Source organism: Pseudochaenichthys georgianus, chromosome 12 (genome assembly GCF_902827115.2).
Source record: "Pseudochaenichthys georgianus chromosome 12, fPseGeo1.2, whole genome shotgun sequence".
Taxonomy (NCBI): domain Eukaryota; kingdom Metazoa; phylum Chordata; class Actinopteri; order Perciformes; family Channichthyidae; genus Pseudochaenichthys; species Pseudochaenichthys georgianus.
In genome coordinates, this window is record NC_047514.1 from 14225099 (window position 1) to 14249372 (window position 24274).

The 24274-nt window shown below is 39.4% G+C and overlaps 1 protein-coding gene across 1 annotated transcript; it reads right to left on the reverse strand.

Annotated features, from left to right (window-relative positions):
* Positions 1 to 11986: 11986 nt before the first annotated feature.
* On the reverse strand, positions 11987 to 22917 carry tmem38b (transmembrane protein 38B). Its single transcript, XM_034096200.2, has 6 exons — positions 22490 to 22917; positions 15546 to 15702; positions 14520 to 14704; positions 14328 to 14415; positions 13642 to 13759; positions 11987 to 12906 (listed from the first exon to the last, which is right to left on the reverse strand). Exons 1-6 carry the CDS (start codon positions 22611 to 22613, stop codon positions 12616 to 12618), a joined length of 963 nt encoding a protein of 320 aa, XP_033952091.1. The 5' UTR covers positions 22614 to 22917; the 3' UTR covers positions 11987 to 12615.
* Positions 22918 to 24274: the final 1357 nt, after the last annotated feature.

The window sequence follows — 24274 nt, forward strand, 5'->3', positions numbered from 1 at the left end:
TATTTTCAAAAAAAAAAAAAAAAGTTTAAGGTTTTGCATACATAAAAAGTGTATCTTACAGTTCCTTTGTGAGAGAATTACACACAAATCTGCCAAGTGTCAGGGAAAATTGTTAAAATCACAAACTTACCTTTTAGAGAAACAGTCTTTAAGAAAAAATCTAATCAGACTGTACTTCATTTTCTAGTTTTAAGGTTTTGCATCCCTCAAAGTGTGTCTAAAAGTATCTTGGCAAGAGAAAAAAGCCAAAATCTGCCTTTAAAAGAATCCGAATTCCTTATAAAGTACTTTATATTCACCCAGTTTCAGTTTTCAGACACCAAACTGTATCTAAAAGTATCTTGGTAACACAAGAAAAAGAGTACGTGTAATTTCTTCGGTAATGTTACAGAATGTTTCTGAAAAATGAAGATTCCGGGACCACTTTAAATGTTTCGTTTACAATACTATTACATATAGAGGAGAGCTCTTCTTCGGGAACATCCTCTCCCCTACTTTGTACCATCCAGTCATTAAGCCCATATCCATTATCCTGGTGATAATAAGGGTAGGCTACATCAGACTTGGTTTTTCTCAGATCCATGGCTAGTTTTCAACGGTCGTCTTGATGGGGTCCTTCGTTTTAGATGATTTGCTGAGTGGGGTGGGACTTATTGCGTTGAGTGGGGGGAGTCAGTGTAGAGTTGAGAGTTTTTTAGAAAAAAGTTCTTTAAGCGTTGTAGCTTTTTCATCTCATCTCCAGCAATAGGTCATCATTTAAGAACAAGTAATAGTTTTGTCAAGATTCTACAGAAAGAAGTCAAAAAAAAAAAGTATAGTACGTCAGAAATATGTAAAAGTCATATAGTATGTTGAAAATCAAAAAAAGAAAACTCAATTCAATACAAATTAATGAATATTTTACCCTGTTCTAAAAGTTTTGCACCCTTAAAGAAAAACCCCTTCCTGTTCCTGTTATTATACCCTTTGTTAAGTGTTGTGTACATCAGGGTGTATCTCAAAGTATCTTGGTAACATAAAATAACTAAAATATGTAAGTTTATCAGAAAAGAAAAAACCTTGTTTTATCTGAGCAAGTGTTGCATACACCAAAGTGTGTTTAAAAGTATCTTAGTAACACAAGAAAAAGAGAAGAAAGCGTTAATGTTAACAAACACTGGATTGTTCCACTGAAATAATAAATAAATAATTTCAAAAAGTGCTCTTAAAAAGAACAAATGTATTCAGATAAAAGTATTTTGTTAGACTATTAAGTCCACGATGGTTATATTTAACCCCTAACCCATTTGTATTATATGTCTGTTGTCCTAATAAAGCCAGAGTCACCTGAATTAATTTTGTCTCCAGACCTTTTTTATTTTTTACATTTTGTAACAATCTTAAAACATTTGTGGTTTGACTCTTTTTAAAAAGTTATTTTTCATCTATCATTTTCAACCAAGCAGCAAGAGGTCAAATGTAAGAACAAGTAATAGTTTGTCACGATTTTATGGGAAATAGTCAGAGCGCGATGTCACATCTTAAAGACAGCTTGAACTGGATAAATGGTTAGTCTTTTTCAAACATACCGTACGTTCTGCATGTTAGTATATCTGGCCCATCGATTTAGACCCTACTGCCCTAGACGCATGCCCTCAATAGGGTAGTCACGCTTTGGGAAGAGGTGTTTCATTTCATAGATCCACCTTGATTGTTATTGTGAAGAGGGACGGGGGAGGAACATTCAGAGGATGAAGAAGCATAAACATAACTTGTTTGTAAAACGGACAGCACATCAGTTTCAAGAAAGATGACACCGTGTTTATGTATGACATGCAAAATATCTTGAAGTCCTACAAAAAAAAAAAAGGGTACAAGTATATTGTGTTGAAAATATCGCAAAAAGTCGTAATATTGTATAATGTATTAGTTGCATGTTGTATTTTTGCTAGCAATCACTATGTAGTTTTTTCAAAAATATAATGGAAAAAAAAAAAGCGAGAAAGACAAAAACAAAATACGTTGAAAAGGGGATGAGTATGTCTGGCTCTCGGGGGGTTGGTGTGTTAAGAGTCACAGTCTTAAAGAAAATCTGCTCAGAAAAAGTACTTAACTTTCTACCAGTTGTAGAGTTGTCATACATAAAAAACACTATCATAGGTCTAGGAGTGTTTTTAGCTGTAAAATACCTCCACTTTTTAGTTTTCAGCGTACGGTTAAATCTTTCTACCATACATGCCTTTATGTCAATGGCGGTTATATATAATGTTGTATACCATTTTTCTTCAACAAGTTTTGAAAAACTTTATTAAACTTTATTAAAGAATTCTTTCCCCTCAGCTGTTTGTAACTTTTTAGGGATCTCGCTGTGTGTTAAACCTGTATCAAAAAGCTTTGGTAACCTTACCCTTCTTTTTCTTTTTAATGTTTGAGCACAGGTTTTTCTAAATACATTTATGACTGTTAACAAATAATTAAAGCCATCATTATATTCGGACAGCGACTGCATATCACAGAGATCTGCTTGAAATTGTTGCAGCGGTCTGAGTACGAAAACTCTGTTTTCTTACAAAATGCACCAGTGTCGACTTGTACAAATGTATATGGTTTATCCTCTGATAAATATTCTCTGACTTTCTATATATATATATTTAAGTATATTACCTACCTACCTCCCTCTGTTTACAACATGTTTGTCTCCATAGGGGGTTTATGACTTCTCCATAGGGGGTTTGGGGTTTTCCCCCTCCCTTATCCTCTAGCAAAAAGGCTGACTTTTTAAAATATCTGTTTTTTATATGCTTTACTTTGATTTGGAGCACCCAACGGATGGCTGTAAGTTGTCACCGGTGTCTCGCTGATTAAATTCATATCAAGACGTCTCTTGGCCATTTTCTCTCGACTTGAAAAATATTTAAGAGTGACTAAAGACGATGGCTTTTTATTTAGACAGAGGGAGAGGGTGAGGGGCGGGGAAAGTGTGTGTGTGTGTGTGTGTGTGTGTGTGTGTGTGTGTGTGTGTGTGTGTGTGTGTGTGTGTGTGTGTGTGTGTGTGTGTGTGTGTGTGTGTGTGTGTGTGTGTGTGTGTGTGTGTTCCCCCTCCTCCACCATATGTTCTCTCCCCTCATGTCCTGTCATGTCCTGTTTGCAAAAACAGAGAGGTTTAAATATATGTTTTTAAGATGCCTTACTTTTGATTAATTTCATGTTATTTGCAAGTATTTGTAAGTTACATTCGATACTGTATACAGGATTAACCACACAGGAAGTGGTAAGGAGGCGGGACATATATCCTAGGCATATTAATTGATTGAAAACAACGGCATTTTATTTTTCTCATTTTTTTAATTTTAATTTATTTTTATTTTGAAAACCGGAAGCGGGGGCGGGACATCCGCCGGAAGCGGGGGCGGGACATCCGGTCGAACGAGGCGGGACTTCCGGTCGAACGAGGCGGGACTTCCGGTTTCAAAATAAAATAAAAAGGCGGGACTTCCGGTCGAAAAGGGGCGGGGCGACCTGTCACTTTTTCTGCATACTAATGAGATTGAAGTGGCATTTGTATTACTACTACTGTGTGTTGCTGGGCAGAAAAGGCAGACTGCAGCACAGAGAGCACCAAAGGTGGGGGCTTCACAGCAAATACTATAAAGAACAAGATATATTCAGAATTCGAGGCTCACTTCAACTGGGATCTCACACTGACGAGCCTGTCACGGTGGGAACTCAAGAAGGAGTCCAAAGCGCTTTGTGGTATAGTACGGATTGATATATCTTTGTTGAACTGTGTAATAAAGTGCTTATTTGAAGAAACAATGCATTGGAGTGCAAAGTCTAATTTTTGTACAGCTAACAGAGAATAGTGTCTAGGACACAATTCCTTTTCCCTCAGAACTAAGAAAGGTCATCGGCAGATCCGGACGGCGACCCCGCTCTGGCCATATCCAAACGATCTGCGCGGAGGACGGACCTGGTCCGGTAGACTCCAACAGTACCCTTCAATGAATATTATCATGACAAAAGGAGGTAATGCAAGGCTGTAATTCTCACAAAAGAAGTAATAGTTTTCAGCTTTATTAAGATCAATACTTACTCAGGTTTATAATGTTAATTTTAAGTTAACATCTTCAGAAATGTGTGCATTCAATTAGATTTTTACTCGAGGTCAGGCTAAAAGTCTACTTGACACAATTATATTGAAGGGTGTTTCTCATTCTTAGTACTTCATATTTATATTCAAGCGGGCGTCAGAACATTTGAAATGCCTCTGAAAATAGGCTTGTCCAGGACAATATTTTCAATAGAATAGACCTCAATGTTAAAAAATATACTTAAACACTGAGGGTGTCAAAACAATTACCCATTATAGAACAATTGAATTGCATCATATTGAACAGGTGCATGTATTTTCAGTAGCCACTGAGTGTACATTGTCTCTAATTACCAAAATTACAGCATTGTAACTATTTGTAATGTATATATATTAGGGCTGTCAAACGATTAAAAATTTTAATCAGATTAATCACAGTTTAAAAATTAATTAATCATGATTAATCACCATTCAAACTATGTCCAAAATATGCCATTTATTTATGTATATTGTTGGGAATGGAAAGATAAATGAAAGAAGGCGGATATATCCATTTAACATACAGTATCTATGTTTATTATAACATTGTTCTGTGTGTCAAAATGAAAGACAGCTCACACACCTATCAATCATCAAACCTTGGGGTCTTAATTCATCACGTGTTGATATCTATCAACGGGGGAGTACTTCAGGAAAGTCGGGGGGGGGCGGCTAGTGGAGGACTTCGTGACCACAGAGTGTGAACGTTGTGATCAGCTGTTTTAGCGCAGTTCTCCAGTGAGGGGGGGAGTCTCCCTCCGCAGCCGGTTGGCGTAGTTTTGGCACAGTTCCGTTGTACAGACCGACGTTAACAGCAGCCCTGTCTGTGCACACGGAGACCGACTCTGTCGTCCGGTGATCTAACCGCCTTCTGGAAAAGCTTCACAAGTACGTCGGTACGCAAATGCGCTTTGTGACACAAGTGACGGTACGCATTTCAGATTACATAACCTGCGTACCAGTTATGTGCACCCCTGTAATACAGCAAAATTATTCTCCGTCGGGACTTCCTGCAACAACACCACGCCGTTATCAAAGATGTTCTATTGAGAAGACGATCACTACGTGACAAAAGTTTTCAAAACCGTGGCTACTGAAATCAATCTTACTAACTGCTGTCTGTGCAAGTTACTCCGCGCGAGTTGGCAGACTTTATTTTGCTTACTTTAACATCATTGTTCATGGTGGGGCTAAGCCATTTCTTGGTAGGGGTGTAGCCTACCCCAGCCATACCCTGGCGCTGCCACTGGTGGCACGTATGGGGCGGGCCATTCTGCACATGCGTTAAATGCGTTAAATATTTTAACGCAATTAATTCAAAAAATTAATTACCGCCATTAACGCGATAATTTTGACAGCACTAATATATATATATGTTATTTACAGCATTGGTTGGTTGGGGTTGCTTTTAACACTGAATGATTATTGAAAAGATATGTCTGGTGTACTTAAACTTGTTAGATTGTATGCCAACAGCTTAACTGACATTTGTCATTTACTGATGGGTTTCTGTTTTTTTTAAATCAAACTCAGGGTGTCCGCGGGGTCTTAAAAAGTATTAAAAGTTGATAAATCAATTTAGCGAAAATTAAGGCTATTAAAAAGTATTAAACGGCATTTTCCAAGGTATTAAGAAGGTCCACAGCAACGACAACATGAAACACCCTTTAATGTACTGAAACAACATGTCGGGAAACCCCCTCAAGGTGGCCCCATGCATAGCGTGCCATAACATGCTGCTTCTTATTTTAAATGTTGTTGCCTTGCTCCGCTCTGTGGGGGGGGGAACACGCTGTCCACCGCGGAGAATAAACAGAAGGGCAACCATGACAACCATGCTCCGGGGTCTTCTTCTTCGCTGCTTTTGGTGTATTTTGTGGTGACAGCAGCGCCACTTACAGGCCTGGCATATGTACTACAGCGTTTCCAGCATTTCCAGCGGTCAAGTGTGAACGGACACGTTCATGAATCGAATGCGTGTGAACGGAAGACTTTTTTGCGTTTGCGTATGTGTTTTACTGTATGCGTCCTCGTGGGGCCGGGGTCTAAGCCAAACTATATCCGGTCACAGAGATCTGCTATTTTAAAGTAAGGTCAACACATATCGACCCTAAATATAGTCTATATTAAGAACGAGAAAAGTCTTAAAATATATATCGTTTTTTGTAAACATATGACAAATGTGTGAGGGTGATGACGTCAGAGCATCGTCCTATGTGCCGGGCTTAGCCCCGGACAGCCCCAGCCCAATTTAACCCCTGGGTATTTGTGAGGGAGCTCCTATATGGCATTACCCCGCTGAAGCTCACCAAAGTTTAATATATTTCATAGTTCAAAGTTTTGTCAATTGTTTTGTTTATTGGTCAAATACTGGTTTCTACTGGTTTCTGAGGAGCTGTACTGGAATGAAAGAGCACAGAGTACAGAAGCAACAAAGCAGCATACTGCATTAAACCTGACCTTCACAGGTTGAAATTCATGTGGAGAGGAGGCTTCAGTAGTCTGTCTGCACTCTGTTTAGTTGTGCTATTTTACAATCAATATAGTAAATGTGAGGTAAAGTGTGTCGCCAATGTAACCGGTTAGAACTCGAAGTTGCGATGAGGTCTTAAAATGTATGGAAAGGGTCTTAAAAGGTATTACATTTGACTTCAGGATTCCTGCATATACCCTGAAACTCTAATCGTATAAGTAATGAGCAATAAAATAAGGTAGTGTTTATTTTTAAAGTAACAGACTGAGACACTCGCAGATAAGGCAACATTTTCTGTAATAAAGCACTGGGTGATAGGACGTGTTTCATTCAAATTAAACCATGTTTATTTGTTATTTCAGACTCCAAGCAATCCCAACATCAACATCACAAGAGAGGTTGTCATTCGCTGTCTGATGATTTACCTTGGGGAACGTACTGATCAGCTCTTAAAAGAGTATGATGTAAGTGTATCTCCCTCATCTCTCTCTCTGTCTTCTCTCCTGGTATGTCTTGGCAAGGTCTAATCATAAAGTAAAATGATAAATATTTTTCCCAGAAACAAGCAGGATTGATCCAGTTGCTGTAATTGACTGCCATCTTCAGAAATGGTCTTACAGTGAATTATCAAGATTGGTTGACCGGTGGCAAGCTTTTGCTAGAAAATGTAAAATAAGATATTCATCAATACACAGGTGTTATTTATACATTAAAATACCTATGGATTTATTTAAATTGAAAAATATTTGACTCAATTCAGACTATAATTTATGTTGTAATTAAATTGTTGAAAGTTGTTGGTGAAATAATCACCTAATTCTTAACTTAGCTGGGATAAAAATATGCTATTGCAAAATGCCTTATGTTCTATTTTTCTAAAACACTGATGTAATTAGGGCGCATTCATTTCAAGTTTTCTTATCCAGTAAGTTGTAAGAAATTATTATATATTAATTGTTATCACCTTCTCCTTTGGCGGAACAGTCTTACATATACAATGTTTTTGTAATTTCAGGAGGCAGACAGCGCATCACAGGACCTTGCTGTTCAAGGGATGGCGATCAGCATCAAGACAAATGCTTCAGAGGGTTCCCATGACATCGGCATTGTTGCTTGCTGCATGCTCATTGGGATTGCATATGCAGTCAATCTTGCCTATCCCAAGCAGCTAAACTACACGTGCAAAGCCTTCCAGAAACTCTTTCTGGAACTGGACTGTTCAAAGCTGTCCCCAAAGTTGAACAGCCTGAAAAATAAGCTTCTTGCTTGAGAACAATGGTTATGTCTCCATCAAAAATGTCACATGGTTACCTTTGGCGTTTTGTTACATGTTTGAGAAGTTTGTTCCTGTTTATTTAAGGACGCCCTTTTGAAGGATACTGCATGGTTTGTCTATGGCCTTACTGGGCTCCTGGAAGTGCCATCGTGTTTTCAAATCGGTATTTGCACAAGCAACATTTATTTACCTTTAGTTCCATTGTAATTCAGGATGTGAATAAGAGATTTTAATATGCATAGTAATATTTAAATTCTTATTTTAGATTATATACGGTATTTTTATGTAAAGTTGCAAAAAACTGTTTAAATAAATGTTTACCTGTACGTTATATGCATTGTCTTGATGACTGTACTTTAGTAAACTGTGGCACTAAGAATGCAGAATATTGAGTAGATAAAACATATAATTATTGTGGTAACAAAGTGACAATTAATAGTATAGAATAGACTTAAAGTAGTTTTTCATCAATTAACACTTGTATTTAAACAACTAATTTATGTTAAGGTAGATAATATTGGCACTGTAATTGTGTTGAATTAAGAACCAATGTGCTAAAATATGAGTAGTTATACCTTATTTTATCTAGTAAATCCAAATCATTTTCAGCCAGATATTCAGTAGATCTAAATCAATTTCCCCCAGTTAATTAGTAAATCTAAACAATTTGTACTATAAAAAATAGTAAATATAAATACAATTTCAACAGAGATTTAATAAATCTAACTTATTTTTGCTCAGATACTTGGTTAATAAAAATCTAATTTCCTCGTGAAATTGATTTGGATTAACTAAATATATGTTGCCTGTTTAACTAAACATTTGGCCCACTATTAGTTAATCCAACACATTTTAATTGTTTTTTAGTTAATTTGTACTTATTTTTCTTGTTTAAATTTAGTCAATTTATTCAATCATTTTTAATCAAAGTCGTTGAAATTAAATTCTACTAATTATATTAATTGTCACTTTGTTACCCCATTTTTATTAAGTAACCAATGGTCTTATTTTTTAGGGTGTAGGGTCTGTGATTCCACTGAGAATGTGGCTCAAATGAAGAGTGTGAGGTGCAACACACCTGGGAACACACTCTCAGCAGAGGACAAACAGTTCGCTGTGAGAAAGGAGAAGAGACAGGGGCGGTTCTAGGGGGGCAGGGGGGCCAGTGCCCCTAACACTGACGTCTGACCCCCCTGTGGCCCCCCTAAAAATGAATTATTATTTTTTTAAATGTATATTTTCTGGTTCTCGGTTTGCCAAAAACCGCAGGATTTTGTTGCTGTAATGTGAGATTGTGCAGACACCCTTATGTAAAGTAGAGATGTAACTGTTCATTGCCTTTATTTTTATATAAATATGGTGTTAGTGCAAACATTGCACTATAACTTAAGATGAAGCTAACAGTAATAACTATAAGATCTATCTGAAATAAATAAGTGTACTGAAACAAATACCAATAACTGTATTGCATTGTTTTCTTATGCGCAATTACTTCATACTGTCTAGTTCTCTTTTTCACCTGCATTTATTGTGCCCCCCTCAGAAAATAACTGGCCCCCCAGTGGCCCCCCCAGTCAAATTGGTCTAGAACCGCCACTGAGAGGAGACTAAAAGATTTGACTAAGACGCTGCTGGTGAATATTTGTAAATGTATTAATCTGTTTGAACCATGTTTGATTAGATGTATTATTATTTCTAGTCCTGAGGAAAGAAGCTAAAATATAAGATGCTGAAATATAATTTACTTTGTTGAAATGCATTTATTTTTGGTTAAATGTAATTGTAAATTAAGAAATGAAAGTGCTTGTTAAAAGATGGCATGATTTTTGTTGAAAATGTTTATTTACCTAAAGTGACTGAAAGTAATGTTTTGTGTTAAAGGTTTTCACCCTGAATGAGCATCAAGAGGCCAACAAGAGGCTGAATGAAGCAATAAGGAATCTGCAATCACTCAAATAAAGAGAAAAGATTCAAATTTGAGTTGTCCCATGTCTCCTTCTGGAGTGAATCAAGCCATTTTCAAGTTTAAGCAGGAGTCAATAAAACCAACCAAATCACAACTTGACAGTAACACACTACGCCGCCAGGGACTCAAATCCTGCAGTGCCAGACGTGTCCCCCTGCTTAAGCCAGTACATGTCCAGGCCCGTCTGAAGTTTGCTAGAGAGCATTTACATTTTAGATGATCCAGAAGAGGATTGAAAGAATGTCATATGGTCAGATGAAACCAAAATAGAACATTTTGGTAAAAACTCAACTAGACGTGTTTGGAGGAGAAAGAATGCTGAGTTGCATCCAAAGAACACCATACCTACTGTGAAACATGGGGGTGGAAACATCATGCTTTGGGGCTGTTTTTCTGCAAAGGGACCAGGACGACTGATCCGTGTAAAGGAAAGAATGAATGGGGCCATGTATCGTGAGATTTTGAGTGACAACCTCCTTCCATCAGCAAGGGCATTGAAGATGAAATGTAGCTGGGTCTTTCAGCATGACAATGATCCCAAACACACCGCCCGGGCAACGAAGGAGTGGCTTCGTAAGAAGCATTTCAAGGTCCTGGAGTGGCCTAGCCAGTCTCCAGATCTTAACCCCATAGAGAATCTTTGGAGGGAGTTGAAAGTCCGTGTTGCCAGCGACATCCCCAACACATCACTGCTCTAGAGGAGATCTGCATGGAGGAATGGGCCAAAATACCAGCAACAGTGTGTGAAAACCTTGTGAAGACTTACAGAAAACGTTTGACCTCTGTCATTGCCAACAAAGGGTATATAACAAAGTATTGAGATGAACTTTTGTTATTGACCAAATACTTATTTTCCACCATAATTTGCAAATATATTCTTTAAAAATCAGACAATGTGATTTTCTCATTCTGTCTCTCATAGTTGAGGTATACCTAGGATGAAAATTACAGGCCTCTCATCTTTTTAAGTGGGAGAACTTGCACAATTGGTGGCTGACTAAATACTTTTTTGCCCCACTATATGTGTGTGTTTCTCTGGTGTGGGTTTGTTTGTGGCTAGCATGCCATGGTCTCTGTATGTCTCTCAATAGGTTTAGGACTGTGTGTGCATGCAGTGTCCTTCCAATGTGTGTATAGGTTGTGTGTTGTCTGTTTGAAAAGAGGAAAATCTGTTATTTCCATAGTTTCCCATATCCTTGCTATACCTGTGACCTATTTTCTACTTCTATGTCAGGTGTAGCAACTTTTGCATGCATTGCAGGTATACATGGTATGTGTGCTTGTAAACTCGCTTACTTATGTATACCCGGATTTATTTTCCACACCTGACAACAGGGAAGAAGTCTGGGGATAAAAAAGAGGCAGAGATGTGCTGTCGAGCAGGTGAAGCTCAGGCGAAAGGAGCAGGGGCTCGACAGTGGGGGGGCTGCTCAGTTCAGTGAGTAATTGTGGAGGGGGTCACACAGGTCTGGACCTCATTAAGAGAATTGTCTGGGAGCTTTCAGGCTCTGAGCTGTCATCATGTCACCTGCCTCCTTGTCATAAGAGGCAGTGTAAGGAAAACATCGGTGTCTTTCATTTTTCCAGGTCACACGGTTCAGCATTAGCAACACACGCTAACACAAAGCAGAAAACATTAACTGACATGCATATATCTGACGTCTGTGGACTTGAGGGGTATGAAATGCAGGTACCTCATCTCAGCGAATATCCCTTTTGATCGTCTTTGAACGCCTTTTCTCTTCAACATCCCCCTCCTTTCTCTGTTCTTAATTTGTATTCACAAGGGGTTTTTTCTGCCGTCTGAGGGTAGGATTTGGGGTATATCTCCCGAGCAGCGCCTTAAAGAGGCTGAGGTATCAATCAGGTGCTGATGTTACACTGGTGCAATGTTTCAGCCTATAGAGGGGGTTACTTCTGGACGCTGACCAGCTTTATATCAACTAACCAGCAGCTCATTTAGATATCGGTTAACATTATCCTGTGGACAAATGTGCCAAGACAGCTACATGATGTTTGATTCTGCATTAATTAGGAGCTTACTAATGATCTGTTTGGTGCTTTACAGTGATGTAATATTGAGCTGAGTCCATGGTAAACAAACTTTAAAAGTCGGCCTGATAAAGCGGAGTGGCTAGAATTCACATACACGTTTTTTTCCAGTGCATTTAAACCTGTTTATTCTCATGCTTTCAAATGTAATTCAGAGCAGTCAACAAAGACACAGAATAGAATAAAACAGTTTATCCATTTGGAAATATATTACATTCAAGGGTGCAATTATTTAGTATAAATAGACTAAAGTGTCATAGAATATATTCTCTTTTAAAAATAATTCTAGCTTCTAACCATTTCAAAGTAGGAAAAAGACGCACAGACATTCATAGATCAGAAGGTGCACAGCACTGATCCTCAAACCCAGAGATAAAACCATCAACAGCTTGTACTCATTAGAAATATATATTAGAAATTAAGCTACAGATTGTACAGCAAGTGTGCAATCAGCCCAAGGACGGTGTGATGTTCACATCCAACAGCAGTACATATCACAGTACTTTAAGGACGAGGTGATTATCCCACAATAAGGTGCAGGGTCGGTCAGAGTCAACTCTAAATTAAATAATATTTCAGCAGTCAGATTTCCATTGCATTCTGAGAAATGTATTAGACGAAAACTATTTCTTTCAATAAATTAAAAATAAAAACATTCAGTCCTGACATGACACGACTGAATCAGAAATGACTCCACAACCCTGCTTAGAGGTGAAAAGGCGCTATGGGGCGGAGGCTGACTAGTTTTTCTTCTTGCTGTGTTTCGTCTGTGCGTTCTCTGACTCGTCTTTGGCTTTGAGCGATCCACTTTGTCTTTTGACAGGAGAGACCGGCGTGTGCTTGCCTGCTCCTTTCTCATTGGACTTTTTGGTTGAGGGTGTCCCGTTGACAGCGCCTTTATCCATGCACGTTTTCTCTACTTCATCGGTGAGAGCCGCATAAGAGGAGTGGCCGGAGAAGAGGGTCTTGTAGATGGTCGACTCGATGGCAGCGAATGGAGAAACAGAGGAGCCTGTCAGCATCATTCTTGCCTAAAAGAGATAGAATGTCAAGTCATTAGGTTGATAAAATATATATACGTTAGCATCTCAAACATTGAAAGTATCTTCAATGATTTTTCTACTTTCTGATGATTCCTTTCCGGAGTAATTTGTCATTTTCATGGATAGCTAATGATATGCTGGTCTAGCTATCATATACACACATTAAGTAACATCATTAGTAGGAACATCTGCATCATCAGGAACACAAAGTAATAAATAGGAGGTTTGGACGCTACTCCTTAAAAGTGATGAAATGGCTCAGCGCTAATTTGACAGTTCAGAGACGTAGGGAGCTAACAGAATGAGAGTTGAAAGAAGACATGGTAGATTTATCTGTGTCTCAGTCAAGAGCACAAGTTTCCCAGAGAAGAGAAGAGAGGATGATGCAAGCTGATGAAAATGATGCAAAAGCCCCAGCCCTATGGGTAATACTGAGCTAATGTGAGTCACCGCAGCTATAACTTCAAAAAGCTGATGGAGAAAGGTCATATAAAAGACAAGATGCCACAGAATAGGAGTAAGCTACAGCACCAAACATTTGTCATTCCTAACTTTACATCAAGTTATAAACAAATAACAGCAATAAATGGTTTTCTTTGTCAGGGGTCAGCTAGTGGCCCAGAATACACCTTCCTGTTGTGTATATGAATCAGTACCACATAGGCTGTTTATCTTAAAGGTCAAAGTGTTGGTTATGGGCTACTCTAAATATTCCACACTGACCTTGTTGACTACGGTGAAGACGGTGTAGATGAGCATCAGGTGGTGCTTCTTCAGAGGCAGGTAGTGGGTCTGCTGCAGAGCAAACAGCACCGCCCCTATCAGGGTGATCTTAGTGGGGCTAAACGGACATGCAATAACAGAAGCGTTATGATATAATACTTTAAAACATACTAAGAAGAGATCACAGCTTATACATTTGAATTATTAAAAGCAAATGACCTATACCAGAGACACACATTATCACTATGAATGTACATGGCCTCCCCTTAACCATCAAATCATATTTTAATATGTAATTCCTCATACTACCGACAGGGGTCCCCACAGACCCTCAGAGCAATACTCATATCTCATAGCTGTTTTGTTCTATAACTCAATTGTCATGACTTGTCAATCAGTTAGTTCCTAATAAAAACAATGTATAATATGTATTGGGGTCACTCAGATTTCCCCTGTATATTTTTAGGTTTTTAGGTAACATTAGTTACGTAACTAATAATGTTTTGAGAAGAAATAAGCCATCATTTTGTAATGGTGGTTGTTTATAACAGTAGTTTATTCTTGGGTTCCCAAGAGACCCTAATCTGTAGTACTCAGTATGAGCAGCTAAATAATCAAAATGTTATATCTTGTTTTCTTAATCCACGCTAAAACAAAAATACAAAAGAGTCATATAGGAGACTTACTAAGACATTTTGAGGAGCTCATTAGTCTCTGGTTTCCAAACGCCTCGAACAAGCTGCTCAAAATTACTTATCAGACCACCTCCAGCACCTACATGTAGTGGGGGTAGAAAAGACACCTGGTTGATACAGATTTTTATTTATTGGTATATAATACATCTAAAAATCCTACTGCATGCACCCTCAGCTACTGACCTTTAGCCCAGCCGATGGCAATCATCACCAGCAGACTGTCGTTGTATTTGTTGTGTGCCTGGATGACCCCCCCCAACACCTTCCATGTCCGGGTCACTTCCTTCATCCCCGTCAGCACCAGCCTGAGAGGCAGCAGGGCAGCACAGCGGTACACCAGGTCCACAGGGCAGTAAAACACCAGGTACCTGCAGAGACACATGGCTCACATTCAGAGTGGACACACACATCTCAGATAACTGCTGTGTGCAAACTATGAGTTCATTAAACATGTTGACAGCGTCACCTGACAGTTTCTGTCAAATACCTGAGTTCATAAGACTATTAAACTCGTGAACTTTTTAAAGAACATTCATAAACATTCATCTGACCATCCTTTCTGTTTGTTTGTCTCTTTACGTATTTTCTTCGTTCTTGTGTTACTCTCTCTGTCAAAGCGTCTTTGAGTTTATAGAAGAGCGCTATATAAGTGTCATGTATTATTATTATCATCTGTTTGCATCTTGCTAATTATTTATCTAATATATCATATTCCATTTACTTGTATAGACTCTTCTTGCACTATTTCTATTGTATTTGTATTTACTTGCACATCTCAAAACATTCTCTTGCACTATTTTATCTGTTTTATTTGTTCTATGTCTTATATATATTCATGTTGCACGGCTGGAGGAGCCTGTACGTTTTTCATTGCCATATCTACACTGTAGCTAATGTGCAAATGACCATAAAGCCATGAATTGAATTGAAATGGATTCACCAGCAGAGGGTGCTGTGTAGTTTCTGAGGAGACTGTGATAATATGTGCCACCACTAGAGAGAACCAAAGGCTTTATATTAAGACATGGGAACTCTACCTCTCTGTTTCATCAAAGCCTTCCACATTACATGCTTCCTTTACAGGCAATTAAGTTGTTTCCTATTTCTTTACAAGTGAACCTTTTCTTCTAAGTTGAAAAGGGTCCTTTGAATAATCGTTCTGCTCTGTTCTCTATCTCCTATACTGTTTTTCAGACTCAAGATATTTACCAGGTGATGGAAGCGAGCAGAACGCTGGTGCTGTTGGACAGAGGTGCAACAACGGGCTCGGCCAGCATGATGGCAGACAGCACTGCCCCCCCAAAACAGAAGAGCATGGAGCTGAACCAGCAGGCCAGGGGGCTGACTCTGGAGAGCTGGAGGACGCCTGCATGGGAACACAAGTATGTTTATCAGTACTGTGATGCAGAGTTCATTCAGTCCCCCATATGTGTTATCATTTCCATCAATAAGGTATTAGCATTCCTTCTGGGTCTGAAGTTACTAACACACTGCAATTACCGTTGTTGTTGAATGGTTTCTAAAATAAGCACCAAACAGTCTTCCCTGTAATTATGGGATTTAAATAATGACAGTAATGATGCCTGAGAGACTGGCTTTTTTTATGGTAGACTTAAAGGCCATTTCTGCAGCCCTCAGTACTGTTATCGGGGTATTAGAGGTAGAAGTGGAGTTTCATACTTTTGGGTTTTGGCCTTTAGATTCCACGATTGACGGCAACGTTTAGCTGTTTTTAGGCTCTCGTTAGCCAGTGTCTCGTAGCACAGAACGCATACTGGCAAAGGCTCATCTTCAGTGCCTGTGTAGGTAAATCCCAGTTCCAAGTAGTTCCCATTGTATTTTCTCTTAATCTTCCCTTTCTTTGTTTTTTTCTGCGGAATCTGGCTTGTAGATGCCTCCGACTCACTTTCATTATCTTCATTAACGTTAACCTCTTTTCTCTTCAGAGAACCTGATGCTAGCCACCGATCCATGTTTGTGGTGTTGCACGCGCACACGTAACCATGGGTAACCAGTGGTGAAATGAAGTGTTGTCCATAATTAACAATAACAAATATCTGCATTTTAACACTACGTTTATATATATTATGTATTTTGCAGGTGACCCTTGAAAAAGAGATCTTTTGATCTCAAGGGGCTTTCACCTGGTTAAATAAAGGCTACAAACAATGTACTTATGTTTACAGTTTGCATATGAGGTGGTCCTGAAAATCCTTGATCATAAATAGTGGATTTTAGAGCTTTTTTTTTTTTTCACAGACCACAGTTTGAGAACCGCTGCTCAAGATCACACATTATTGCATGTAGTAAAAAAAAAAAAAAAAAAACAACGGTACAAAGGTAAACTGGCAAAAAAGATCCTTAGCACATTGTGCAACTGAGCTTTGTTCTCCCAATCCTTGGAACTGTATAAATATTAACTAGTTAGAGGGAACAAATACAGAGATATTTGTCAAGCGCAGTTACAATATGTGCTTCTGGGCCTACAGTTCAAAGTGCACAGACTTGACATTTACAGTTCCAACCATATCAGTTCTCTGCTGATATCTATCATCGGCTCAATGCTCCCTCTGTTACAACCATGATCAAAAGAACACCATTACTTATACAACTGGAAACTGATATAATGCTACTTCTGTAATCTTCACTATGAAGGGAAGGTTTGTTGTAACTATTATGCGTCATAACAGGCTCTGAACAAATCACAACACCGAGAAATGTTCTATACTTGTATAACTTTATCTACTTTTCAGAGATGGACAAATAAGACTGACTTCTCTAACTCGAACAAATGAATACCGCCAACATACACTTAGATATACAATTAACTTTAGACAGGTACTTCTCAGTCAACCCTGAACCACTTGTCCCCGGTCACTACGGCCACACACAGGTCCATCCAGGTAATCTGAGGATTACATACAGATTATAGACTCCTGCAGAGAGATCTGTAAACCAGGGGGATGTATAGCTCTATCGGCTTCCTCTGCAGACTCCCAGTGGATTCACTCTGCACACTTTCCCTTTTAACCTGGTTCTCACTCACTGAATACAGATTAATAGTGAAGCTGTTTAATTTACCTACAATTGAAACTACAGCTTCAAAGTTCCTAATGGGAGACATTTAACAATCATTGTGTACAGTCATGATGCTAAAATAGAATGGCAAACTAACTGTCATATACTAAATGTACCAATACAACAATGTAACATTACTTCATTATAGTTAAGAGATGTGCTTTCAAAATCTAAGTTAGTTAACCAAACTCAAAAGTACTAGTAATGCAGATACATCGCACACAGACACAATCATTAACAAGGCTACATTTTTAAACATTTTGGCATACAACCAAATGAGCAATTAGCCGTAACTGTTTGCAGTGTGTCCATTTTCTAACAACCATCACTAGATGACTTTGATAATGAAAAGAAACGTTAACATGGGAGGAGTCTCATGAAAGTTCTTGAGAATCTTTTTTTCTTTGAGTTCTATTAATCCTAATGATGTTCTGTTTAATCTGAGACCGTGATATCCTCTGAAAGGGTAGGTCACTGTATCAAAACATGTGTTTTGTATCTCGGGTCAGATTTGACTGAGCACCATTTTCCTTTAAACTGCAACAATCATGCGCTAAGGGTTTTAAAGTACCTTTTACTACTGCGGCTCTAACGACTGATGTTACTGGGTGGGCCAAATTCAAGTGACTAACTTCTCATTTTAAGCACAACGGTTTGCATTTGTCCCTTTACCATCACAGAGCCTTGACCTCATGTCTCTGCCTTCACACACCCCTTCAACTCTCCATGGGTGTGTGCCCCTCATAGTTTTTCCATTTACCAAAATGAACTAATGACGAGTCATAGAAAGATCAATGTGGCTGCAGCTCAGAGTGGGTATTGCATCAACCTCAGCGTCAAAAGCTTTTGAATTGCGACTTCCACAATGACACAACCAGACAGTGTTTCTCTTGTGTGTACATGAAGTCTGATGTAACAAACGTTATCTACCACAGTTAGAAGAGGAGGAAGTTTGAACAAAAAAGTAATATGCACACGAATGTCAGAACGGGAAAGAGCGGTTATAAAATATGCTGAGTGTCTGGCCCCGTGACTGAATCTTACCCTTCTGTGAGAGCCTACATAAATGCCAAGTATCAGTTCACAAGTGCAGCATAGTAAACAGGGTCGCTGTGTCATCACTTTTTGTTCCTGAGCAAAACAAACTGCTGCAGTCCGAGTTAGCACCTCTCAATATATTGACAATGCAACTCGATATCTTCTTATATATATATATGGCCTTGGTGTGGTCTTTTCCTGTTATTAAAGGTGGCATTCCAGTAAAGAGATGTCATGTATTAGTGCATTGTAGCTGTTGTATTAGTTGTCTCTAACCACTTAGTATCGATTATTATCATAAACTGATTGTGTAAATATGTTGTAAAGGCACAAAGGTCAACTCTTCTTCAGTATCGTCACTAAATAGATTTTCCCCCACATCTCCAGCCACTACTTTGCTTACGCTTTTCACTGACATATAATACACACTCTGACATGCTGGGCTTCAAACACACCCCAGATCTGGTTTCCTACTTTGCATGGAAGGAGACTCATTTAAAAGTCAAATGTAAGGAATATAGGCCAAGAACACCACAGCTGTCATACTGGTTGTATTTTTAATTCCTGTTAACCTCTCAAGTGAGAACATCGAGAGCTTGCGACATGTCTCGTGTCAGAAATGAAAACAAACCAAAGATAGTTCCCTTTTTGGAAATGTCTCTTTGTTGTAAACAAACGCAATTGTTGTAATCTGAGATCAGTTTTTGCATGTGAAGTAGTTTTAAATGAGGGCAAAGGTATTTTATATGGGTATAGTTACTGTGCATGAATTCATTTGTCATGCATCTTTACAAACTAACACGTCTTGTAAATGAGAAAAAGTGTAGTTGTTGTCTTTAAAGTCTGAACCACTACAGTGTTCGTCTTCGTGCCAGACGAACTGACACACATGATCTAAGCCTGTAAAAAGAGCATCCCTCCTCTGTTCTGAAACCTGATAGCCAGATAAGAAACAAGTGGCGTATTTCTGGTTATTTTTGGCCTTATAGAAGGGAACCACTGACTGACATATGACCACAGCTCCTCTTCCACGTTCCTGTCCTCCTGATTTTTTACACAGGATTTCACAGCAATATTTAGAAATCCCAAAATAACTTTGTAGTGACAGAGAGTATCATAAACATGTAAAAAGATCTGGCAAGCTCTCACACTGCACTCCTAAGCCGGAAGGGAAGATCTAACACAGGATGTTGAGAAGAAAGAGAGGGCTGAGGGATTTATGCATTCCTAGCCTTCTTTGGGAAAAGGAGAACTTGAGTGTTCTGTGTCTTGACTTGTTTTATTGAATCTCTTTTGAAATGATCCTAAGATTTAAAACGTTATTTTGCTATCCTGTCCGTAAAGTGGATTACGTGTTGTGTTTGCTGATCTCTGCCATATTGTTTCTACTGTCAGTGTCTCTCTCTCTCAAGCAGTGTTTCTCAAACTTTTTCATACCAAGGACCACTTAACCAATCAAAAAACACTCGCAGACCACCTAACTCCACAAATATCCACCTGAAAATGGTACAAACAAGTGGCCACATGCAGAGATGGGGTCGTTACTAAAAAAAAGTAATATATTACATATTAAGGCCCTGACACACCAACCCGATTTTGGGAGTCAGAGGCCGTCAGAGGCTGTCGGGCATTCGCGGCGCCGTAGTCAGGTTGGTGTGTCCCGCACCGTCGACCGTGACACGCCTTATTTGGACTGCCAGACCCGATGCATGGCCGATTCAACATGTTGAATCGGCCATGCATCGGGTCTGGCAGTCGGACCAAATAATCACTCTGATTGGCTGTTCAGCTAGCAAATCAGTGCATGAGAAGCGAAGCGGAAGTGAGGGACGTAAACAAACGATTTAAGAAGGCACACACAGACTGCTATTCATTTTCATCTCATCATGGCGATCTGGAATGATGCAAACGAAGACCTGCTCATCACCTTGATCCAGGAGAGGCCAGCTCTGTATGATATTACGGAGAAAATATACTCTTCTTCTTCTCTGTCTTCCGGTTGTTGCCTCTTTTGAATGACGGATACACACTACCGCCGCCTGCTGGTAAGGAGAGTTATTGCCACTCATGCACTGAAGTCGGTGCGGTGTGTTCCCGTGCGACACATGGCCAAAACGCAGGAGAACACGGCCAGGCAACAGCCGACTTCAGCGTCGGCTAGTCCTCTGGTGACTGCTTGGTGTGTCAGGGCCTTTACATATTACTTTAAAAAAAAGTAATATATTACACTACTTCGTTACTATCTACATAAAGTAGTTACTTTACTCGTTACTTTACTCGTTACTTTACTCGTTACTTTACTCGCAGGGCCGGCCCGCCCCTCCCTACAGGCAGATCACGCAGACTGCTAAAGTTTCAAATGTTCTCTTTAGTTCAGTTTCCATTGTCGCATAAGACTGATCCAGATAGCTCCTGAATGTTTTCCTATCTGACCATGGCTGTCCTCTGTCTCCTGCTATCTGACCGTGGCTGTCCTCTGTCTCCTGCTATCTGACCGTGGCTGTCCTCTGTCTCCTGCTATCTGACCGTGGCTGTCCTCTGTCTCCTGCTATCTGACCGTGGCTGTCCTCTGTCTCCTGCTATCTGACCGTGGCTGTCCTCTGTCTCCTGCTATCTGACCGTGGCTGTCCTCTGTCTCCTGCTATCTGTATATTTTGCGCAGTCTATCTCTGCTCACGCTGTTGCGTCAGCGTGTTCTCCTGCGTGTTGGCCATGTGTTGCACTGGAGCCAGACTTCAGCCGAGCACGTACGAACTGCGCATGCGTGAGTGGCAATAACTCTCCTTACCAGCAGGCGGCGGTAGTGTGTATTCGTCATTCAAAACAAGCAACAACCGGAAAACAGAGAAGAAGAACTACGTGTGTGTGATATAAATAAACAACAGCTATGTGCGTTAGCTTCACCTAGCATGTGTTCTTTGCAGGTGTTTGTTGAGGTTTGATTATGACTGATTTTAGAAAGTAACGAAGTAACGCGTGTCGGGGCAATGTTAGTAACTGTAGTGTGATTACTGGATTATAAAAGTAGCGCGTTACACTACTCCGTTACAGACAAAGTAATATTATTACAGTAACGCGTTACAAAGTAACGCGTTACACCCAACTCTGGCCACGTGTGTGATGAAGGTGTTTATCTGGGCTATAGTATGCAATCAAAAGCGAAATTTAAGCTCGCTCCATTGCGGAGATATTCCCGCGAGAGTGCGGAAAACTTAAATTTATTTATTTCAAATATGAAATGTTACCAATATACTCACGGACCACTAGGAGGCGCTCACGGACCACCAGTGGTCCGCGGACCACACTTTGAGAAGCACTGGGTTAAAGGGTCACGAGAGCTCAGATGCTTTGCGGGGCAAGTTCCAAAATAGACTGTACATTTACAGCGGACTACAAATGACTGAGTGTGGAAAAATGAACTCCATGTGCAGTTAAAGTCCACCTGTTCCTGTAGACATTATCTCAGTGACATAACATAGGGCTCACTATCTGCCTTTAGTCTACGCTAAAGTAAGATTAGTTTATTAACTACAACACCATTTAATGTTCATAATTATGATGGGATTAAAAAACTTTACAAAGATTGTTTTTTGTATCTGTTGTTTGGCTGTAGTGCTTGCTGAATACTATTTCACAATACAGAGAGGTGTTATTATTTACTTAGGACACCATTATGGTAAATGTGCTTGTAATAACTGCTAATATCATGAATGTATGTCCTTTTATATTACAAGAACATAAGAAAGGAAAGGTTCGGATTTTAGGCACAAATGTAATATATAAGAAATGTTCATTTGAATGTAACACCCTCTGAGTGTAGGCCTATTGCCATTTGGTTACAAAACAAACTCCATAGTGGCTGCGTGGCATGACGGTGGGCAGCTTAAAATACCAGGATATAGCAATAGGACTATTATCGAGGTTTCACCAGGTCAAACTTTGGCAAAAGAGTGCAAACTAACTTGGAACAACTTGGTGAACACTTTTAAAGTTGTGACAGTTAAAACACACTTGAACACTTTAGGTCATACTCTTACCTGGCTGCTCCCTCAGAGCCATGATTGACACGATATAGTGCGCCATGTCAAAGTAAGGAAACATGGACAAGTTGGCCAGTCCGTGGGACAGCTCGTCCAAATGCAGCACCTCCAACAAATCCATAATCCTGTAAACTGTAAAACTCTTCAGCAATAGGATAGGAAGCTACTCTAGTTAATCCCAGTGTGAGAGTTGAAGTTGAAACAGGGCACCGGTCCAACTCAGAGCATCAGGGCTTCTGTGTGCGGCCGAGTTGCATGCGGATGGTTAGCTGAACAACGCTCGTCGCCGGGCAACAGACGTGTAACGCTCGCGGACGGTCATCATGGGTGTTACCCATGGGGTGTTACTGTCTGTGCAGTGCAGATACCTGTGGGAGTTCCTGCATCGACGACGCTGTCATCGGCGCATAGCCGGAATTCCTGCTCCGTGTTCCACCAGTGATGGGGCGGGTGGAGCCAGAGCGGCTCTCTGATTGGAGGAGCGAGAGCAATGTGAGCCAATCGAGCCAATCACGTGTCACAATGTGGCTTTGTGAGGAGATGCTAACACAAAAACAGAATTGCGGTGACGTTCGGTTAAGGTTGGATATATCATCATATCATATATCATGCCTGATATTGGCTGTCAACATGGTTTCACTAGAGACAATCAAATACTTACCGTTTAATGACAGAGAGAAAAACAATGATATTTCTTAGCTCCTCCGTGCCATCCTACCAACTTGAGCATTTTTCCTAAAATAATAATATATAACTAAAATGTCCAATGGGTCAAAAACCCATCATATAAATTGATTTTATAATAGCTTCCTTGTCAGTGACTCTAAAACCATACTAGATAGTATTACTGCTCTGGACAAATATGACATCTAATTTGTTTGAATGTAGGACTTCTTCTAATTTAAATGAATATTTTAATGGCAATGTTGCCGTTTTTCATTGAAAAGTCTTGGTTGTTTGATTGTGACAAAGTTATTTCAAATCTATGCAGCATTGAGTGACTACACTGGACGAGTAGGATGCATATGTCATTGGATTTTAGTACTTTTTAGGACAATTCAGCATTGTTTTGTTGAAAGGTCCCATGCATCTACAGTATAGCTTAAAACAAATGTGTGGGCAGTGTGGCTCATAAAACATATTCATTGTAATTTTTTTGTTAAGCAGAATTGTCATTAACATGGGCAAGTTAGAAAACAGGTATTACACATGTTTTTTTGTAATTCAAACGGTATTGTAACATTAAGAAAGCATCTGTTTTGCCTAACATGAAAATATGAGGATGAGAGGAAATGCAGAAAAGATAGTCATAATTACTTTGTCTGTTTTCCCACATTGGGTCATATTTCTCCTTTGTTTGCCAGCACAGTAGAGGTGTCGATATACCAGTTTCCCCATGTTTTTGCAATAACATGTACAAACAAGTTTGACAGAATTTATGTCAGAGCCAAAGGTGTGGTTTTATAACACATTTACATTAAAATTGTATATTTTATAAAACCAAAAGTGGCAAAACATTGGCCGAAGTTGCAACGTTGGTTGTTGTCTATTGACATCATTTGATATAAAAAAAACAGCAAGTGGCTTTGTGCATTACAAGCAAATGTACAAGTTAGTCAGCTAGTGTTCTGGCCAGCATGAGCATGACACCTGGTGGTGGCTCGATATTAGTTTTTTTCTTTTTTTTCTGACACATTTTTTGCCATTGAATTACAATTCAATAATATCCAATAATAATTGTTTTGTATGCAGTTTTTTTGCAGTAACTCCACCTTCTATTTA